Genomic DNA, 19268 nt, shown 5'->3' with positions numbered 1-19268 from the left:
AAACAACAACAGCATGAAAAACTGAAATTGCTTTTGGCTGGAAGCAAGAGCGAGAGTCGTTGGCCTAGACTCTGAGGCAAAAGAGGGGAGGAGAGACTAGCTGAGTGGGTGAATGTGCTTTCAAAGTGTGTAATTTATTGTGCGTTACATAACTTTATGATAACTGGCTTGGCCTCGACTCGACTCGCCTTGACTTGGGTAGCTCGAGATACTTTATTGATGCCAACACAATAAAACACAAGAATTAAATTCTCGAAATAAGATGAAAATAAAACGCAAAAAAACTATGCACAAACTATCAATCACGAATGGCGTGCTAGATAAACTAACAATTTGTGTAATAGTTGGGTAATAAAATATATACTTTAAATTACTTTCATCACCCAAAAGATTCTTAGCATTTTTATTGCTTGGCAATTTTGAGTATTTATTTAAAAAGATTAATTTCTTCAAATGTGTTTTTCATTTTTATAGCTGTAATCTTGTAGAATTAAATTACATACTTTGTTTGATTCGTTTAAATTTGTATTTGAAATTGTATTTCCATTACTATTAAACTTAGTTTAACATTTGATTGAAAGGAAAGTAATAGTAACTATCTAAATGCTAATAACAACAACTAAATGTTCACAATTAAATTAAAATCGCTTTGCAAATTAACTTATTTCTCTTTTAAATAGTCTAAAGCATAGAATTAGCATAGAAAATTATGAACATTTTTTAAGCCCTTTTTGGAAATTCCAATTGCAATTTGATACTTCATTTTGTGTTATATTGTATTGAAAAGGAAAAAAATACCAAATATCTAAATGCCAATATTTTCACAATTAATTTAAATTAGCTTTGACACATTCATTTTTCATTTCCATATTTTGATGGCATACAAAATTGTATTAAATACCTTAAGCTCAATCATTTATTGTCATTTCTATAAATTATATTGTTTGTAATAAGCTTAGAACCTCTGAGTTATATCTGTTTATCCTAGTATTTAATAATTTTCATTTCACTTATTTTCAGCCATGTTTGCAGAATAAAGATATCAACCAGCTGCACAATTGGAATGTTCATAAATGCAAATTGAACTTGTCATGCAGGAAAAAGTTGTAGTCATGTTATTTACACTTTCAGTTGCAGTTGCATTTGCAGTAAGTTAAGTGGCAAAGAGTTTTAAGCCTTTCGACTAAACCCCCAAACGACCCTCGCAAATGCGATGCACAAACACGCCACCTAGCGTTGAGTGCCCGACAACAACAACAGCAGCAGTGATACATGGCAAATGGCATAACTCGGGGGCAGGCAAAGACCTTGGCAATGCAGCCAGAAAGCAGGCAGGCAGCAAAGTGGAGCCCGGGGGCAAGAAGCGTTGCAAGTGCAAAGACAATGAGAAAATGTCGGTGGCCCTTTTGAGTTCAAGCGGCAGTAGATACAATATACACAGCTATAGTATATGAGGCATGCACACAGTTTCCATTTAACTATGAATAATTCTGCTTATTGTTGTTGCTGTGCATTTGTGCTTGTTAATATTTTCATTTCCGTTGCTTTATGAGCCGATTCCGTAACGCCTAGAGACGCCGCTAGAGACAACGGTGACAGAGAAAGAGAGAGAAAGCGAGTTGAGTGCCCCGCTTTACAAGGACAATAACAAGAGCAACAGCTTCAAGTACAATTGAAGCGACAACAACAACAAATGAGGCTATTACAAGTCCTGCTCCCCCCAGAGTCTCTCATCATCATCATCATCAGATGATGATGCGCCTTATCGAGAATGTCAACGAGTAGTCTAGAGTCTGGAGTCTGTCTCGAGACAGCCTCTGTTCATTGTTTGCATAAAATTGCAATTTACAATTATGACAATAAAACAGAGAAAAGAGAAACAGAAAAACGAGACAGAAACAGAGAGAATGCGCATTGGAATGCGGGCGGATTAAACTCACGATATGATAAACCATTTAAGGACGCGTTTAAATGACAAAATTACAGACAAAATGCGCGCAGATAAAATACACAAAAATGGACGAAGAAAATGTAAACGCTGCTAAATGAGACAAAAATTTGATAAATTGCCCCAAACAAAACACGGAAAAAGGAAAGGAAAGAGAAAATCTAGTGTTGGGGCATTTTTTTGGGGTAGAATTGTGCTGAATTGTTTATCTATGCCACTGGGGAGCAAATGACCCTCTCCATAATTAGGCACGCCTTGAAGCAGAGTGAGAGAGAGCGAAACAATATTAGTTAGACATGCGGCATAAATTACTCAAGTCAAGCCAAATTCAGTGGGGAGTTTGAGAGACGTTTGCCAAATATCATTAAATTAGTTTGCTGCAGCTTAAATGAGAGATTATAGCGCGCAAGTGGAGGCAATAAATAACGACAAATCTTTATGAATGTGTTTCATTTAAAGTGAGCTCTTAAGTTTAGCGCCAAAAAGTATGCTACGATTCAGCATAAAGAGAGTGAGTGGGAGATGAAACTTACCGCCATATCTGCAATTTGTTTTGTCAGCGGGTATATTGCCATTGGGTTCCAGGCGATCCAGATACTCCTCCGAATTGTAACCATTGTATGGAACTTTATTACCGTGATTATGATGAGCGCCACCGCCGCGATGATGATTATGATGATGGTGATGATGATGTGTCGAGTCGTCGCCATCCTCGCGGGAAATTGCTGCAAAAGAAGAAGACGTAATACATATTAATATTAAATTTAAGCATTATTGCTTATTACTATTACTATTACTATTATTATATTTATTATTATGCTAGGCTTTTATGCAAAGTCAATGGCCGTGGCACACTTTAAATTTGTCTTAGAGTCAACTTCCAAATTTATTTCGAGCTTGACCACGTTTCAAATGAGTTGAGTGTATCCCTCAGGGAGGCAGCCAATCAACGCCTTTGTCTTTTGGCTGGCTTGTCGACTGGCCGCAAGGCTGTGGCTGCTGCCTCGTCCTCGTCCCAATTGATTGGGGTTTTGTGGCCCATGGCTTTGACTGCTAATGGCTTCATTTAGTCACCTCGAGCCCAAGTTGCTTGCCATGTCAATTTTAAAATTATTTTACAAAATGCGCAGCTTACGAAAGGCTTAAATTCCCCCAAAAAAATACGAGAGTCAAATGACCGGGCTGGGCAATTCACGGATATGTCGAATATGCAAATGAGATCAGCGAAAAAATGTATACGCCAGCTAAGCTTTTGTACAAATTTGTATAGCAACGACGACGACGACGGGGGACAACAAGGTGCGCCTTCTAATTTCCAAACCGGAAATACAAAAGGCATGAATAACAAACGCCCCAGGCAAACAGCGAGCCCCAAAAAAATAAAGAGAATGAAGAAAAAACCCCAAGAGTTGGCCATGTTACCTGAAACGTAACGGAAATTGGCTGGGTATTAGCTTGCTGAGAAACACACACAGACACAAAACACACATGGAATGCCTTTTGGTCGTTCTTTTTTTGGGCTAAAAACGCGGTCGCTTTTTGAGCCTGCAATTTGCTAACGATATGCATACAAGAGGGGAGCAAACGCTGTTGTGCTGTGTCTCTTGTATGCAAATGGCTGCGCCAAAAAAGGATTACACGTTTAGTGTGGAGCTCAGCGAAAAGGCAGTCAATAAACTGTGATCAAGTTTAGCAGCAAAAGCGAATGCAAAGGGAAATATATGCCAAACGCGAGGGTAGAGCAAATATGTTTAATTAATAGCCATAAGGAATCACCCAAGGGAATGAGAGAGAACAACCCTCGATGAAGAAGACACACAGATGATGTCAGCACAACATTTGGTGAATGAAAAGCAAAGCACAAATCGCAAATCACAAATCACAAAATTACCGCAAATTGTCGCTACAAATAAGCAATTTATTTGCTTATATAACTCATGTAGACACACACATATGCTGGCCACATTCGAGCAATGCAATTCCACTAAATGTGGTTCCCCCTCGAAAACTTCAGTTGATTTTTGGGGTTGCCAAAACGAACGAAAATCTCATAAAGTTGTGCAAAAACACGCAGCACAAAACTCAGATCGAAGGAGGAAGGAGAGAATGAGCTGTGGGAGCAGCAAATGTAATCAATAAAATATGTGCGCCATGAAACTACAACTAGGAATGTGACTGAAGTTGCTGGAATGCTTGACTCTCTTCTTACTCCTCCAATATTAGAGTGCTACTTCAATATAATGCCCTCAAAACTGTAATTGGAATTAAGTGTATTAAACTAAACCAATTTTGTAGCAGCAACTTTTATGCATTAAAGTATTGCCTACTTTTGTGGGCTATGCAAATTCCTTTAAAGTTTCGCCTGCCAAAAAGCTTTGATTTGATTATTGATGCTGACGCATGACTGACAGCAGCCAGTGTAAATTGTAAAGAGTTGGGCAATTGTTACCGGCCCCAAAAGCCAATTGAACAAAGCTCACAAATTGGTGGTGCCAGACAATGGCAGATGGGCAACAATGACAAACAAGCAAACAGTAAAAGCAAAATTAAATCAAAGCAAAACCGCACCAGCAAAAAAACACAAAAATTGTAAAATAAAATAGGAGAAAAAATGGGAAAATTGCAATCTATGTAACTGCGAGAGACCAACCCGAAAAAAAGACAGCAAACAGTCAACATTCAGAGAGGCAGTTTAATGCGCTTTAGTCACAGGCTAAAGTTTTTATTGTTCGTATTTCGGTTCGAGAATCCTTTGGACTTATCGGGTAGTTAAACGTAAGACAACCAAACAACGTCGAGTGTGTGAGCAGCACTTTTATGGATGGCATTGAAACCGAAGAAGAAAAATAGAAACACACAACTGACCATAGAAGCTGGCTGTCTGCAATTGTGTTAATAGAATGGGGACAAGCAAAAGGGATAGAAATATTAAGAAGGCAGCTTGCAGAGCTTATTTGGGTTCTTCTCTGCAACGCTGCGCTAAGTGCTTTAGATAAGGTGGTGACAACAAAAGATACTTAGATTATTCCCAGGAGCTCCAAAAGCAAGTATTTTATTTTTTTGTGTGTGCAATGTTCTTAGAAAACAATAAAATAAAACAACGCGAATTTACGTTGCAAAGCTTAAAGTTTACTTGAATGCATATTAAACATATTGTATTATAAATTGTTTCATCTGCTTAAAAAAGTAACTAAAACCATCTAAAATATTTTAAATATAAATTTAGTACATTTAAAAGATATCACTTAATCAGATAACATTTTTAAAGAAAGAAATGTACTAGAATGTATATCGATCAAAATAATTAGTGAAATTTTTAAAACGTAAATGTGCTATATTAAATTGTTTTAAGTTCTTCAAGAAAATGAAGGAAATGTACTATAATTTATATTGATTAACTTAGACTGCACGTCACTGATTTTAAGTGAAAGTAAATAAAATATTTTCTGCTTTAAATTTGATACAATTCGTTAAACACTTTCACTGCCTTGAACAAACAATAAAAAATCAAGTATACGCTTGACTTTTTTTGTTAGTTGTTTGTCTGCCAAAGTAAAGTGCAGAAACCGTTGTAGGATTAAGCGTTCAATTTGTTGCCCTGCTAATCCTACGATGCCATCGCAAATAGACGAAGTGCACACATGCTCAGCTAATGTCAGTTGGAAAGACAATGGGCAAAATCAGTTGAATTGCTGAAAAGCCGCAGGCGGTAAGAGTCGAGGGTAATGTAACGTTGAGTTTGAATTTGTCCAGACAAAGCAATTTAATCCAATCGCAACGGATCGCTACGGTTTGGTTCGGTTTCGGATGCCCAAAAAGCTGAGGCGACACTTGAAATGCTGACAAATAAGTCGCATTAACGAGCATTTGACCAAAATGAAGGCGAACAAAGTAAATGCAATTTCCGTAAAAAGCAGAAACTGAAAGAGGGAGAAGCAGCAAAATTAAATGTTAAAATTCATTTGTTGTTGCCGCTGCTCTGCTGCTGATGTCGTGTGGTTGTCATTGTGATGAAAGACAATGAGACTGTCATGCAATTAAGCCATGCAATTTAATCAATTTATCAATTAAGCAGCCGAACACAGTACAGAGAACTGTGAGGACCTCTTCTTCTGGCCAGGACTTTTTGATGTAACTCATCACTGAAATTTATTTTTGTGCACGTTGCAGCACTCGACTTCGACTGACTTTAAAAAGCCAATTTCATTAGCATTTCAAAGTGGCGACCGGCGGTCGACCAAGCGGTTGCCCCGTATCCCGTATAGCTTGTGTTCGACAGAGTCAATAATGTTGTTAATTGGCAGCTGAAGGGGGCGGCGGCACACGCTTGACATGGGCGTGGCTTCTTTAGCTGCCCGTGACGTACGACAGACGTACTACGTAACAACAGTGTTATGCCCGCTGGCAATTAACATTTGTAAATATGCATAATTGTTGCGAGAACAGCAAAAATTAAACAATACCAACAAACAAAATGCACATACAACAAAAAAAAAACCAAGTAAGAAAGCTGCATTCGAGTGTACTCGACTGTGAGATACCCGCAACCTTTTGAAAAATATACCAATAATATATTTAGTATAATTATAAAGAACTACATTCAAAATATACCAAGTGCAAAATATACCAGTCAAAGCAATTAAGATTGTTTTCGCATATGAAAGAAAGTATTTTATAAATAACTCATAAAATTTTAAACGTATTGCCACCAATTCAGAAATCATAACAAACTATAGTTATTATTGCATATAGCAAAAATCGCTGGGCAAACTTTGAAAGAAATTTGATCTGCGTGTGTCGGCACAAAGTTATAATACCCTTCTACCTTATGGGTAGCGGGTATAAAAACACGAATGTATTACAAACTGATGGACAAGTAAAAAGCAACAAGCCATGAACTGAACGGATCAGAAGTCTGGGGTCGTGGTTGTTCAATTGAATCTGTTGGCCAGACAGCGTTTTAATTGGTGAAAACCATTTACATAATTGCAAAGAAAATTAATCGAACAGCGAGAGCATGTAAAACTGTGATGACAAAGCTGTAAAACTGTGTTAGAACTTCGAAGTTGAGTGGTAGAGATTTACATTTAAAATAGTGAAGATACTATTTCATTAACTTGTTTTAATTTACTCACATAATGCATTACTTCATCAGAAATTTTTAAGGCGAATTATAAAATAAATTGTAATTTATTCTCATAATTCTTGGGGTCATTTGCAATTTTTAATGAGAATTAAATAATTGACTAAATATTTATTTTAACAAATATTCGAAAGTGTTAAATATAACTCACAAACTACATTAAGTTCACATAAGCTGCAGAACTATTATTTAAGTTGCAAGTTCGCTGAACTATAAACTAAGCAATCACTCTCAAACATTCATCAACTGCCTTCGAATTGTAATTGCTGTCAAACTTTATAAGCCGCCGCATCGCATCGCATCGCATGATAATTTTGCATGTTTGCGCATAGTTTTAAGAAGCGCGCAAGCAGCAGGCGACGAAGTTTTAGAGGTCTGACAACATCAACGATGGGGAGTAGTAGATAGATGGATGTATGTACATAGACTGTGTAGTATGAGGTTGGCTGTGAACTTTTTAATTTAATTAATAGACGCCAACGATGCCGCAGCAACGAGCACAAAACCCAGAGACAGCAAGCAAAGGCATTGAATTACACAAAGTTCAGTTCAGAATGGAGCGAGAGAGTTGAAGTTGAGGGAGTGGACGGAGAAGTAACTTGGACGGGTTTCAAAATGAAAATGAGCTGGGCTAGGTGTGTGTGTGTGTGTGTGTGTGTACCAGATGTGTGTGTGTGTGTTTTTAGCGAAGGCTTCTTCAAACTTATGATTAATTAAAAATAATTTTTGCGACGTCGCATCGCACGTAGCGAGAGAGTACTGAATATTTATTGAAGCTTTGCATTCTTTGGGGGGATTTTGCAGCATTAAATGCGAGAAACAGAGACAAAAGATTTGTTGGGAACACAACTGTAACCGCAAGAATGCGGCACGTGGCAGCAAATTGCCAAATTATAGTTCTTAACTTGTTGGCCCACAGAATGTGCCCGCAGAATGATGCCGCAGCAAGCCAGAAGCAAAGCTGTCGTGGGACAGGTGTGACAACAAAGTGCTGGAGACCAGACCAGGAGAAGGTGGAAAAGCCAGGCAGAAGTCCATTTTCATTTTCATTTTCATTTCGTAGACAATTTCATCGCTCACAGGGCAGACAATTAACTTAAATGGCTGTAAAAGAGCTGCGACTGTTGTGCTGTGTTCTGTGTGTGCGGTAAGTGGTTTTTCCCAAGGTGTCATCGCTGCTCCCCTTGTCCCCTTGTCAAAGTGCTGTCGCAAGTCTTTGACTGAAATTGAAAAGTACAACAATTTAGTTGCCAAATGCCACTCAGAGGGGCAGACGGGAACGGATTCACTCTCAACTCCTCAAGCTATGCCATGATTTTACTTCCATTTTTACTTTTTATTTTGTTGTTGTCCTTGTTGTCACTTCAAAAGAAACGCCAAGTGTAAATCAGTTTGTGGAGTCGTCGTTGTCGCTCCCGATTTATGCCTTTGTCATTCATCGTGGCTGAGGCTGAGAGTTCGACATCCTCAGACATTTGACAGCTGTAAATCTTGGCCAAACAAGTTAACACTTCTGCAGGCGACCAAGTCGCCGCCAAGGTATTCATCCTGCCAGATAGATAGATAGATAGGTAGGTAGATAGATGGAGAGACAGACATACAGACAATCAGACAGGCCCGGCAGGCATTCGACAAAGTGCGATACTCTAAGATAGACATAGATGGGGCGGAGACAGACAGCTTGACAACGACGAACAAAACAGCGAACGAAAGAAACTTTATCCATTTAGCCTGAATGCGAGAGAGCTGACTAAATTATGGCAAAGTAAATTTAAAAAAGAGCTAGATAACATTTCAAAGAGTTTCATTTATGAGCAAAATGCAAAGCAGAAGAAGAAAAAACTGTTGGTAAAGTAGAAAGCTAGTTGTACATAAGTTTCGTTAAACTTAAATTGTTACAAAGTAAGAGTTTTTTATAATCCAATTTTCAGTAAAGTGTTCTAAACATTTAACATAATTCTTGATGGCAGAAAAATAAATAAATGTAATTTACTAATTTGCTAAAGACAACTGACCATTTTTATCACCCACTTTCATAATTTCTGTACATTTCTTTATTTTATTTCAATAAGAACTCTAGATTAAGTTAAGAGTCATCACAATACTACACCGAGAGAAAAAAAATAAATTAAATTTTGACATCATATAATCTTGATTCAAGATTCATTTCTTTAATATCAACACCTTTTTTCTTTTTGTGTATTCTTCTTCTTTTAATATGTACCTCGCTGAATATTTTTTTCACAACTTTATTTTTCAATTGAAATCCCTTTAATGCATTTACATCAATCTATTAACTATGCATAGAAAATGCGGAACTCAAGTAGTCAGCGACTCTAAATAAGTTTGCAAATTAAGGTTTCTGACTTATTTTAAAATCATTTTACGTTAAACTTTAACATACTTTGATCCCCTCAAGAAAACACCGAAAAGGAAAAAAGGACATGCCAATAGAAGGCATAAAATATTTAAGGCTATATTGCGACATGTTCAATTGGAACCTGTTTTTTTTTTTGTGCTCTTTGCCTAAACAGCCACTAAAACGTTTTGCCAAAAATTATCAGTCCCAAAAAAAAAGAAGAGAAAAGTTATCCTTTTCCATAAAGAAAACAGAAAAGAAAAAGTACACAATGAAATCAAGAGGTGGGTTGCAAAAAGGCAGGCTTTAGGTGGAAATCGATAAATATTTAAGGAGGCCACCCAGGAGACATGTTGAGATTCAGTTTTGTGTGCGGACTCTTTTGGCAGCTGTCAGAGGTGCCCAAAATCGCATTTAATTTAAAACTCATAAATACGAAATGCGCCGCCAGATAATCATAATAAAATTTGAGAACACAATTTGTTCTTCGAAAAGAAATGAAAGCTGTGGAGGAAAATTGCAAATGAGATTTTTGCAGTCAAGCAATGAAAATGGAATTGAAATTCGTGAAATTCGAATTTCGAATGTAACAACTTTTCAACTTTTTCTCTCCTCACAAAAAAACAATTTGTATAATTGCATAAAAAGCAAAAAGGAAAAAACAAAATTATTTTATATTTTATATTTCTAGTCGATTTTCAAACGTATTTTTACAGTGTGTCAATGACAGACGAGCAAAGTTCTGTTTCCTTTTTTGACAATCTTCCAAACGATTGCAAATGGCAATAGGGGAAAAATGCAAAATTATTGAAATTTCAAATTTCAAGTGCAATTGACTGTCAAATGGGTTTGCCAGCCACAAAACTAGACTCGAATTCAAACGAGGTGGGAGGAGAATTTCAGCCCAAAAAGCGGCTGCAATAGAAGTTTGTGGAGCCAACTGGAGCGTGTTGAAGTGCTGTTGTTCCATGAACTCAAGTGAAATGAAGTGTCAAGCGTCTGCATGGAGTCGCCGTCATTTACTCTCTCTCTCTCCCTCTCTCTATCCTTCTCGCACTTTCTCTGCCCTGCGATAAACGTTGCGTCGTCTGCGAAACGTTGCCAAAATAATTAAGAAAATGTTTACCATTTACAGTGCATTTATAGCCATAATGACAATCAAAATGGTGGAGAAGACGCGACAAGTTGGCAAGATTCGAGAACTTGCGCTGACTTCAGCGAAACTTTCACAGCAGTCACTTATACTGTGTATTTGATTCTGAAAGGGTATACACGATGAGAAGTTAGGTTGCTGATGATCTCATCAATTCTTTATAGTTAGCTTACGTTTATCGGATTATCACACTTGTTTTATTTATTCTTTTTTAAACTCATATTTATTGAAATTGCAGATTTCTATTAACTATTTCGAATTAAATTCGGGAACTTTACAAAATTGATGAGATTGTGTTAAAATAATATGAAAAAATATATAATACTCTTCTTAAATTATATTATATTTTAGTATAGCTACTGCGTTTTATTATGATTCTTCTACTTGAATATGCTTCTTGATTTTAGTAGTCAGCCTGGGATATAAGCTTAAAATGACATTAAATTATTGTTTATTTCAATCCATTGTTACTCATATTATACATTTTTGTAAGTCAATCGTGATTTATTTACTGCGAAAACAAATTCTCGATGGAAAGGTTTTACTTTGCTTAGTTGCACTAAGTTCAATTTTCTTGTAATATTGCTCTTTATTTTACTTGCAAATGTAACTTCATTTCAGACTGTTTAAAATATAAGCTCACAATAGCATTAAATACTTGCTTATTTTAATCCACTTTTCGCATATTTTACAGGATATTCATCTGAGCTGAGTTGCAAAGTGAGCTGTAATCGCTTTTTGTGGCCCGTTGACATTTACGAGACATTTCACTGAATAGCAAATTGAAAATTGCACAAAAATGAGCAACAGCACGTAGCTAAAGAAAGAAGCAGGACAATTCAATGAGTGAGTGAGAGATGGCAGACAAGTGAATGAGGAATGACAAACTAATTGAGCCTAGGCAGCAGAGTCAAAGACGCAGACAGACAGACACGTGTCTGCTGGCAAAACTACTTGAGACACTATTGCGAGAGTGATTTGGAGCAGCACAAAGAGAGTGAGAGCGATGAGGAGACAAGAATTCCCCTTCAGCCGAATTATAATGCGTGATTCAAGCACATACACACAAAAAGGACGACTTTAAACATCACAGAGAAAGTCGAGTGGCAAACAACTTACACACACACACACACAACCTTCTTCTTTTCTCTAATTTATGCATATTTTAATGCAATGTTTGTGCGAAGCTGGTTCAAGTGTTGGCAAACATTTTGCAGCATTTAATTTGGCAGCGCTTAGTGCTCAGCGCTTCGTCGTGTTCCTTCATGTTGCATGCATAATAATGAGCGTTTGTGCTTATTATTATTAAGCCAAAGTCGTGGCAGCGGAAGTGAAGTGGAAGGAGTTCTAGATGGTGGCGGATAAGTGAGCCTGGCCAACCAGTTGAACTCTTGACAACGTTGCAGACGTCGCCGAAAAAGTTTTGCAGGCACAGTTTTTTATGAGAGAGAGCCGCTTAACTTTCCCCCCAATATGGGCAGCAAACACTTTGCAGCCGGGCTAAGGGCACAAAGTGCATGCCTTTGGGATTACATCGAACATAGAGTACAGTGTGATGAAATTGCCCAAAATGCAAACTGACAGCCAGAGACTCGGTGCACTGAGCTGTGCGATAAGCAGTTTGTAAAGCTGGCTAGTTAGTCAGCCCTACAAAAAGTTATTTATCCCTTAACATTTGAGTGAAGTGGAAAAGTTAATAAACTTAAAATCAGCTTAATCAGCAGAAGTAAATTTTGTGCCATAAAGTTGCACAGCAAATTGGTTGGTGTTATACATTTTATGTAAATATTATATTTGGGAGAACTTTAATAATGTGTGTAGTTACAAGTTTATATTTTGACATGAGATAAATCAAAAGAAAATTTTGAGATATTTGTATATATTATTTGTAAGATATGAAATTTAGGTCGAGTAAAAAATTGTAATCGAATATTTCTCTCTGTTATGTTTATATTTTCACTTCAGTGTTCCAGTGAAGTGGAAAAGTTATGAAACTTAAAAGAAATTTAATTTTAATAATTTCTTTATTTAATAAAATAACACAAATTCTCAAAAAAATGTTTTCGCTTTTTCCGTATTCTTAGACATTTGAAGGCAGTAGTGATCAACCTTTAAGGTACATTATATATTATATAATTTCCATATATAAATTTGTGATGTAAAGTTGAACAACAAATAGTTTAGTGCTATGATAATTAATGTTAATACTTTTAAAAACTTTAACAACCTTTTTTAGCTGTTTTTCTAGATTTTAAATAAAGTATATTCAAACGAAATTTTTAAATTAATTTATATTTTAACAGATATTCTCGCTATTTCCACATTCTTTGATATTTGATAAAACCATCCATTGTTTAATTAGTTTACATTTGCTCGCTAATCCTACTTACATTTAACCACTGTGCCTCGCCCAGGCACGCATCTTAGCAATTCCGCAGTGACTACTTGGCTACACGACGCGCTGCACAAGTTGGTGGTTCTTTGTTTATGTTCTTGCCAAAAAGTGGCAATCGCTGCGCGACTGCGGCAAATGTCGTTACGTGCACAAGTTGAGCTTTTAAAATAATTACAAAACCGAGAAGACACCAAATAGACACTCAGCAGAGCAGTTGAAGTTTTTTTTTCATCTATTTTGTTCCTCGCTGTATTCCCAGTTGGTTGGCGAACAAATAAAAAAAATCGTAGCATACTTTCGTGCGCGCCCGCTTAATGGGTTTGACAGGCACTGGCAGCTGTTACACAGCAGTCAGCATATTGTCCATAAGTATGTACTTATACAAGGCAATGTCATAGTTACACACACATGCGGCAGAGTTATTATATCTATGTGTGTGTGTGTGGTGGATATAATGTCATCAGTTACCGGCTGATAAAAGCCAAATGTGAGAACCCAAAAACGCAGGCAAGTGTGTCTAATGCGCCTTGGATAACCCGCTGCAGGCCAAGAGTCCTTCAACCAGCTGCACAGGATGCTGTTACTGCTGATGTTGCTCGCTTCTTCTGTCAATAACTTCATAAGGCGATTGCAAGCAGCTCAAATCTTTTGGCCTCGCGAGCAGCAGCAACAACAAAAGCCGAGCAAAATTTATTATGCACAGACGATAAAACGTTTTGTCTGTGCGAGTGTGTGTTGTGTGTTGCGTGTGTAAGACAGGCAATGCAGCAAGGAAAAAAAAATGTGGAAAAAAAGAGGACACAAGCAAAAAACGGAAACAATAGACAACCCTTGGGGGCAGCGAGGTGTTAAAGGTGCCCAGTGTGGTGGTGGGAGGCATTAAAATGTCGCCAACACAAGTTGACACTATTTCTTCAACAACTTGCAGGAAAGAACAACAACAACAACAACTGCAACAACTTTGTGGAGTATTTTTTTGTGTTTTTGAGCCACGTCATCAGGAAGCAAGTTTCTGCATTTTTCGTTGTGAGCCGTTGTGGGCGTTAATGGGTTAAAAGTGCGCTTGGAGCGTGTATAGATTTTATAATGTGTTTGCACTCGCTCTTTCTCACTCCTTTCTCTGTGCATGAGTTGCAAGTTGCCCAAGAAAGGCGACACCTGAACGCCATTTTCAAACACTGTCGACGCTTTCACTTCCGCCTGTGCTGAGTTGGCAACTTTCGAGCTCTATGCGTGCGTATGTGAGGGTGTGTGTGTGTGGCTTGATTACAAAATACAGTTTAATGTTGATTACACATGCAGCTAGCTGGCAAACCAGGCAACAGCCAGTCAACCAGCCAGCCAGCCAGTCAGCCGAGCTGTTGCTGTGGTGAGTTGGCTTATACGTGTATAACAAAGGCTGCCACTGCCATTGCAGCTCCTCACTTCCCCCGCACTCTCTCCCCTTCCACACCAGCTGAACCTCATTACGCATACAATGTTGACACTAGAGATGACTAGTTGCGTCCCATGTAAATATGACGCCAGCAAGTTGCCAACAACTGCTTTAAAAAAACACGTATAAAACTTTACACACATCCTCCATGGTCAATCTTTAATGACTGATGTTTGGCTAATGAATATGCTTGAAAATGGCGAAAAGCATTCTAATTGCTTTTTTAAACAAATTCAAAACTAATTTTCAACATTAAATATAAGAAGACACAACTTTAACCAAGTAATTTTGATATTAGTTACTATTGCAAAGTAACAAGAAATATATGTTATAAATATCACAATATAAAATGAAATAATAGAGAATTTACATGGTAATAGTATTATTTATTAAATAATAGTAATACACATTTATTAAATGATGAATCGATTTTAAAATTAATACCACACTGTTTTGCTTTTATTTAAAATGGCTAGCGGGTATCTCACAGTCGAGCACACTTGAGCGTAGCTTGTTATTAGCCACTTTATTGTCATAGCAAAAATAAACTAAAGCATTCGTTGAGTTTTAATAGTAACCAGTATTAATATTCATGTTCCCTTTTTTTATCTGAAATAAATTGATATATTTATTAATAAGCAAAAACTTTATTTATTGCCTTATCAGCAATTAAATGCAAAATTCTTCTTCGTCATAAATACAAAGGTTATTCACATCGTTTATCTCAATACAGCAACTCATCCCATTCATTAATCACTTCACTTGCACGCATATCAAAAGAAAAAAAAAGAAACACGTCACACTTTCATTGTTAGCAATCAAATCGTTACGTTTATGCTGCATAAACATTCGGCTAATGAGCCTCTCAAACTGTAAGGCAATCACGCAATCAGCAACTTAAGCTCGAACATGCAAATTGAATAATAATAATAATAACAATCACAATCATAAAACTCGTGCACATGTTACATGGCAAGCGTTACTTGAAAATAGGGTGTTAATCACTTGGCGACATTTTCGGTTTATTAACGTGAAAATACAATTTATTGTTGTCGCTTTGTTTGTTGTTTTACACTCCACACACACACGGAGCAGCTCGTTTGATGTTTTCATTTAATTTGTAGACATTTTTCGCAGAATTTTCTGCGGCTGCCGCAAAATTTGATTCAACGACAAAATGCGACAATTGTCGTGTCAATTTTGCCAGAAACGTGATGGAGCATTCAAAGTGACAGCAAAACAAAAAACAGCCAATCATTATAATAATAATCATGACGACAACAACGTTGCCTGACAAATGTGTTAATAGCTAAATTATTTCTCGCTTTATGCGCATTTAACACATTCGGCAACAAATCAAATCAATTCAAAGTGAATCACGTGATCAACTTGAAAGTGAATGTTGAAAAACTTTTGGCCCAGAATTGTCGCGTAATCTAAACCCACGTTAAGTATACGCCGCTTTGTACGTTGCTGATTGCTCTAGCAAAAGGTGTCAGACTGGAACTCGAGATGGCCGAGCAAAAAGCCAATTGTAACTGTAGCTGCAGACACTCGGCTTCCCTTACAGTTACGGCTGAAAAACCATAGCAGAGATGCCAACTAAGCAGCAATTGGAAAGGAGTAACAAAAAACTGCTTTCTAATGTTGGTCTATAAAAAGGTGCATTTTTCTTTTAAGAAATTTGATAATATATTTTGAAATATATAAAATTTTATGTATTTTTTTACAATTTTTAATAACCATTTCACAATTTTTATAGAAAATATGCAGCAAATAATTAAATTATTTTATTTTGAAGTAAATTTGGAGATCAATTAATTTTATTGTTTTTAAAAAGGTTAATTTTGATTTTAAAAATTCTATAATACATTTTAAAATGTATTAAATTTATTAAATACAAATTTGACAAAAACAGTGTATCAAATTATTAAAATTTATAATGTTGAAATAAGTTTTGATAAACAATTCTTTTAATTATCATTCAATAGATGGTATAAAATATTTGTTGTTTTTTTGTATATTTTAGTAGCATTTTAAATACATTTTAAATTTTAAATCCTTCTAATTTTTTAATTCAAAAGTTTAATTATGATTGATTTTAATATTTATTTTTTAATTCAAAAATTTCATTTTTTCTTTGCTTTTAAAATTCATTTCATTAGCAGCTAAAATAAATCACAAAATTCAATATTGAATCGACCTGCTGCGCCAATTTGCCCATAAAAAAGCTCCTTGTTAATTGTGAAAATAATATATAAATTTTTTCCAAAACATATTATCGACAAACTTCAAATGCAGTCGAGCTTGTTGCTACATACATCGGAGCTCAAATTAGCTGACAAACTCAGAGTATGACAAAAAAAAAGAAAACTTTGCGTATTGGAAACTCAGTGAGAGAAACGAAAAAGATTTCGCATCAATCAGACCACCCACGGGGCAGGAATAAAATTGAATTTCTAACGCTTTTCCCACACTTTTATACCAGTTTTTTTTCTTATGCTGGGGGAAGAGAAGAAGCACAAAATAAACACACGCAAATTTTGTGCAAATGAAATTTAAAACTTTGGCATTTTCTTTAATGAAAATAAATATGTGCTCAGAGAGAGCTGAGAGCTCAGGGTCCCCGGCCTGGATTAGCTCGTCAGCCAGAAAGTTGCAACTTTGACAACTTTAATTGGTTTAAAATTAGAAAATGTTGAGGGTGTTTCTGCTATGCGCGCCTCCAATAAACAAATGCAAATGGAACTTGAGCTTCGGCATCGGCAACAAAAAGTGTGAAACAAAATACGCCGGGGCAAAAAAAAAAAATATATTTTTTCTGGGCGACAAATTTTTCAGAGCGCGGCAGAAAGGATAAAGCCAAGTATAAAATAAATAAATAAAAAAACGACAACGAGCAACAACATCAATGGCTGTCAAGGGCAACCAACATTTGTTTGGAGCAAAAGAAAACAAAAGTAGAAAAAAATGAAACATAAAAATAAACAGAAGCTCGCTTATCGAGAGCTTAACTCGGGGGTAACTTAAGCGCTGCACTTTGGAGCGGGTCTTAGCAATATTGTGAGTAGGTGGAGGCGGGTTTAATGTGGCTTGGACTGGTCAAAGAATTGTACCTACCGCAAAGCACTGACAAAGCTGAAAACATTGCGCGCTTTTCGTCAGAGTCAGACGCATATCGATTGCAGAGGCCATCCCCTAAAATGCTAAACAACCCCCCAAGGGGCTTGGCAACGTACGCTGATAAGCAGCAACAGCCGCAGCAGCAGTCAGAGTAGCAGCAGCAACAGCTAAGGAAACAACAGCAACAACAACAGAAACAACATCATAACATGGCAACAAAATGTTGCAATGCCAACGTGTGGCAGCTTGTGATAGCGTCCAACAACTAGACTCGGGTGGTTTGTTGTGCATATTTTGAATGATGTATGAGGTGGGAGGGATGTTGCTGCTGTTGCTGCTGGGTGGTTGATGTGGTTGCTCGACAGTCATGCAAATTCGGCACGGTGCGTTGTCGTACAATGAACTGCGCCACCCTTCAGTCATCTTTCACCACTTCCTCCACCTCAGCCAGCCACCAAAAAGAGCGACGACAACCGGCCACAAAATAGTATGTGCAATATTCTGGCCACCACTGTCGTTACACCGAGCTGCGTCCAATGTGCGGCACGTGTCTGCACTTTGAGCAGCTCCAGCTCCAACTTTAACTTTAACGCCAACTCAAACTCCAACGATTCCGACTCCATTAGCAGCCAGAGGCATGAAGCAACCCTCGCTGAAGCCTCTCACAACCTGCAGCTTCCCTTTAACTTCAACTTCAGCTTCCTATCCTGCTCATTTTTTTTTTTGGCTGCTCAACTCACCTGAGGCCTGAGCCACAAGTGTTGTTGTTGTTGTTGGTTGTTTGTGCGTTTTGTAGGGTTGCCCTTTACATTATTCTGCCTCGTTTTGCTGCCTTTTTCTTTTTTGGTTACCTACTGCACTTCAAATGCAACCAGCGATGCGTGAGAAGCAGCCAATGAGGCAAAGCTTGCAAAATGCTTCACAACAGAAAGAACAAGAAAAGCAAGAAAAAAATCTCTGCTAACGAAATTTGAAAACCTTAAAGTGTGTCAACGGCAAGAATTTTAACTGCTGAGAATTTTAGGGACTACATTTTCTTCCTTTTAAATATGAAAAAGGTTGTAAAACAATAATTTTAAATATATAAACTGCTGCTTAGAATTTATAACACTTTTTATTTGCATATTAATTGCAATTTTAAGCAAGTTAGTGAACTAGCTTCTTGGAATAAAATGCTTATCAAAGCTTGGCAAGACCAGACAGAATTCCAGGAATAAATTTGTGAACAGCAATTTTTGATTGTAAATCAAAATCACATTCACAGACAGCTCTTCAATCACTTTAGTATAAAGTAAATTGAATAAATGTATTTAATTTAATTTTATGCATTTGTCTTTTTAATAAAATAAATAAATTTGTTAAATTTAATTTTATTTATATGTGGTTTTAGCTTTTTAAAGTTTCTAATTTAATTTTATATGAAATTTGATTTGAAATAAAAATCAGATTGACAGACAACAGTTCAGTAACTTTCAGTAAATAAATATGCTAAATTTAATTTCCTGCATTTGGGTTTACCTTTAAAAAAGTTTCTAATTCAACACGCTTCACGCTTTTCAATCACAGTTAAAGTCTATTCTACAGCTATATAGTATTTGATCAGCTTATCAAGAGTTAACTTTCTAGGCTTAATCCTAGGAATTTGCTTTGAACTTGTTTCCAACATATCGTTTTTAATTTACTTTTGGCTTTCTTGCAGCCAAGACTTTTGT

General features: G+C 36.7%; 1 protein-coding gene across 3 annotated transcripts in view; it reads right to left on the bottom strand.

Annotated features, from left to right (window-relative positions):
* The window catches only part of LOC132789183 (cyclin-dependent kinase 14), a 140000-nt gene that overhangs the window by 33832 nt on the left and 86900 nt on the right, over positions 1-19268 (bottom strand). For all 3 annotated transcript variants that reach the window (XM_060796994.1, XM_060796993.1, XM_060796995.1), the window contains one exon: positions 2482-2673. In XM_060796994.1, the coding sequence (XP_060652977.1) occupies positions 2482-2673 (192 nt within the window). The remainder of the gene's footprint in view (positions 1-2481; positions 2674-19268) is intronic.

This window comes from Drosophila nasuta, chromosome 3 (assembly GCF_023558535.2).
Source record: "Drosophila nasuta strain 15112-1781.00 chromosome 3, ASM2355853v1, whole genome shotgun sequence".
NCBI lineage: Eukaryota > Metazoa > Arthropoda > Insecta > Diptera > Drosophilidae > Drosophila > Drosophila nasuta.
This window is presented reverse-complemented; position numbering and strand designations above follow the sequence as displayed.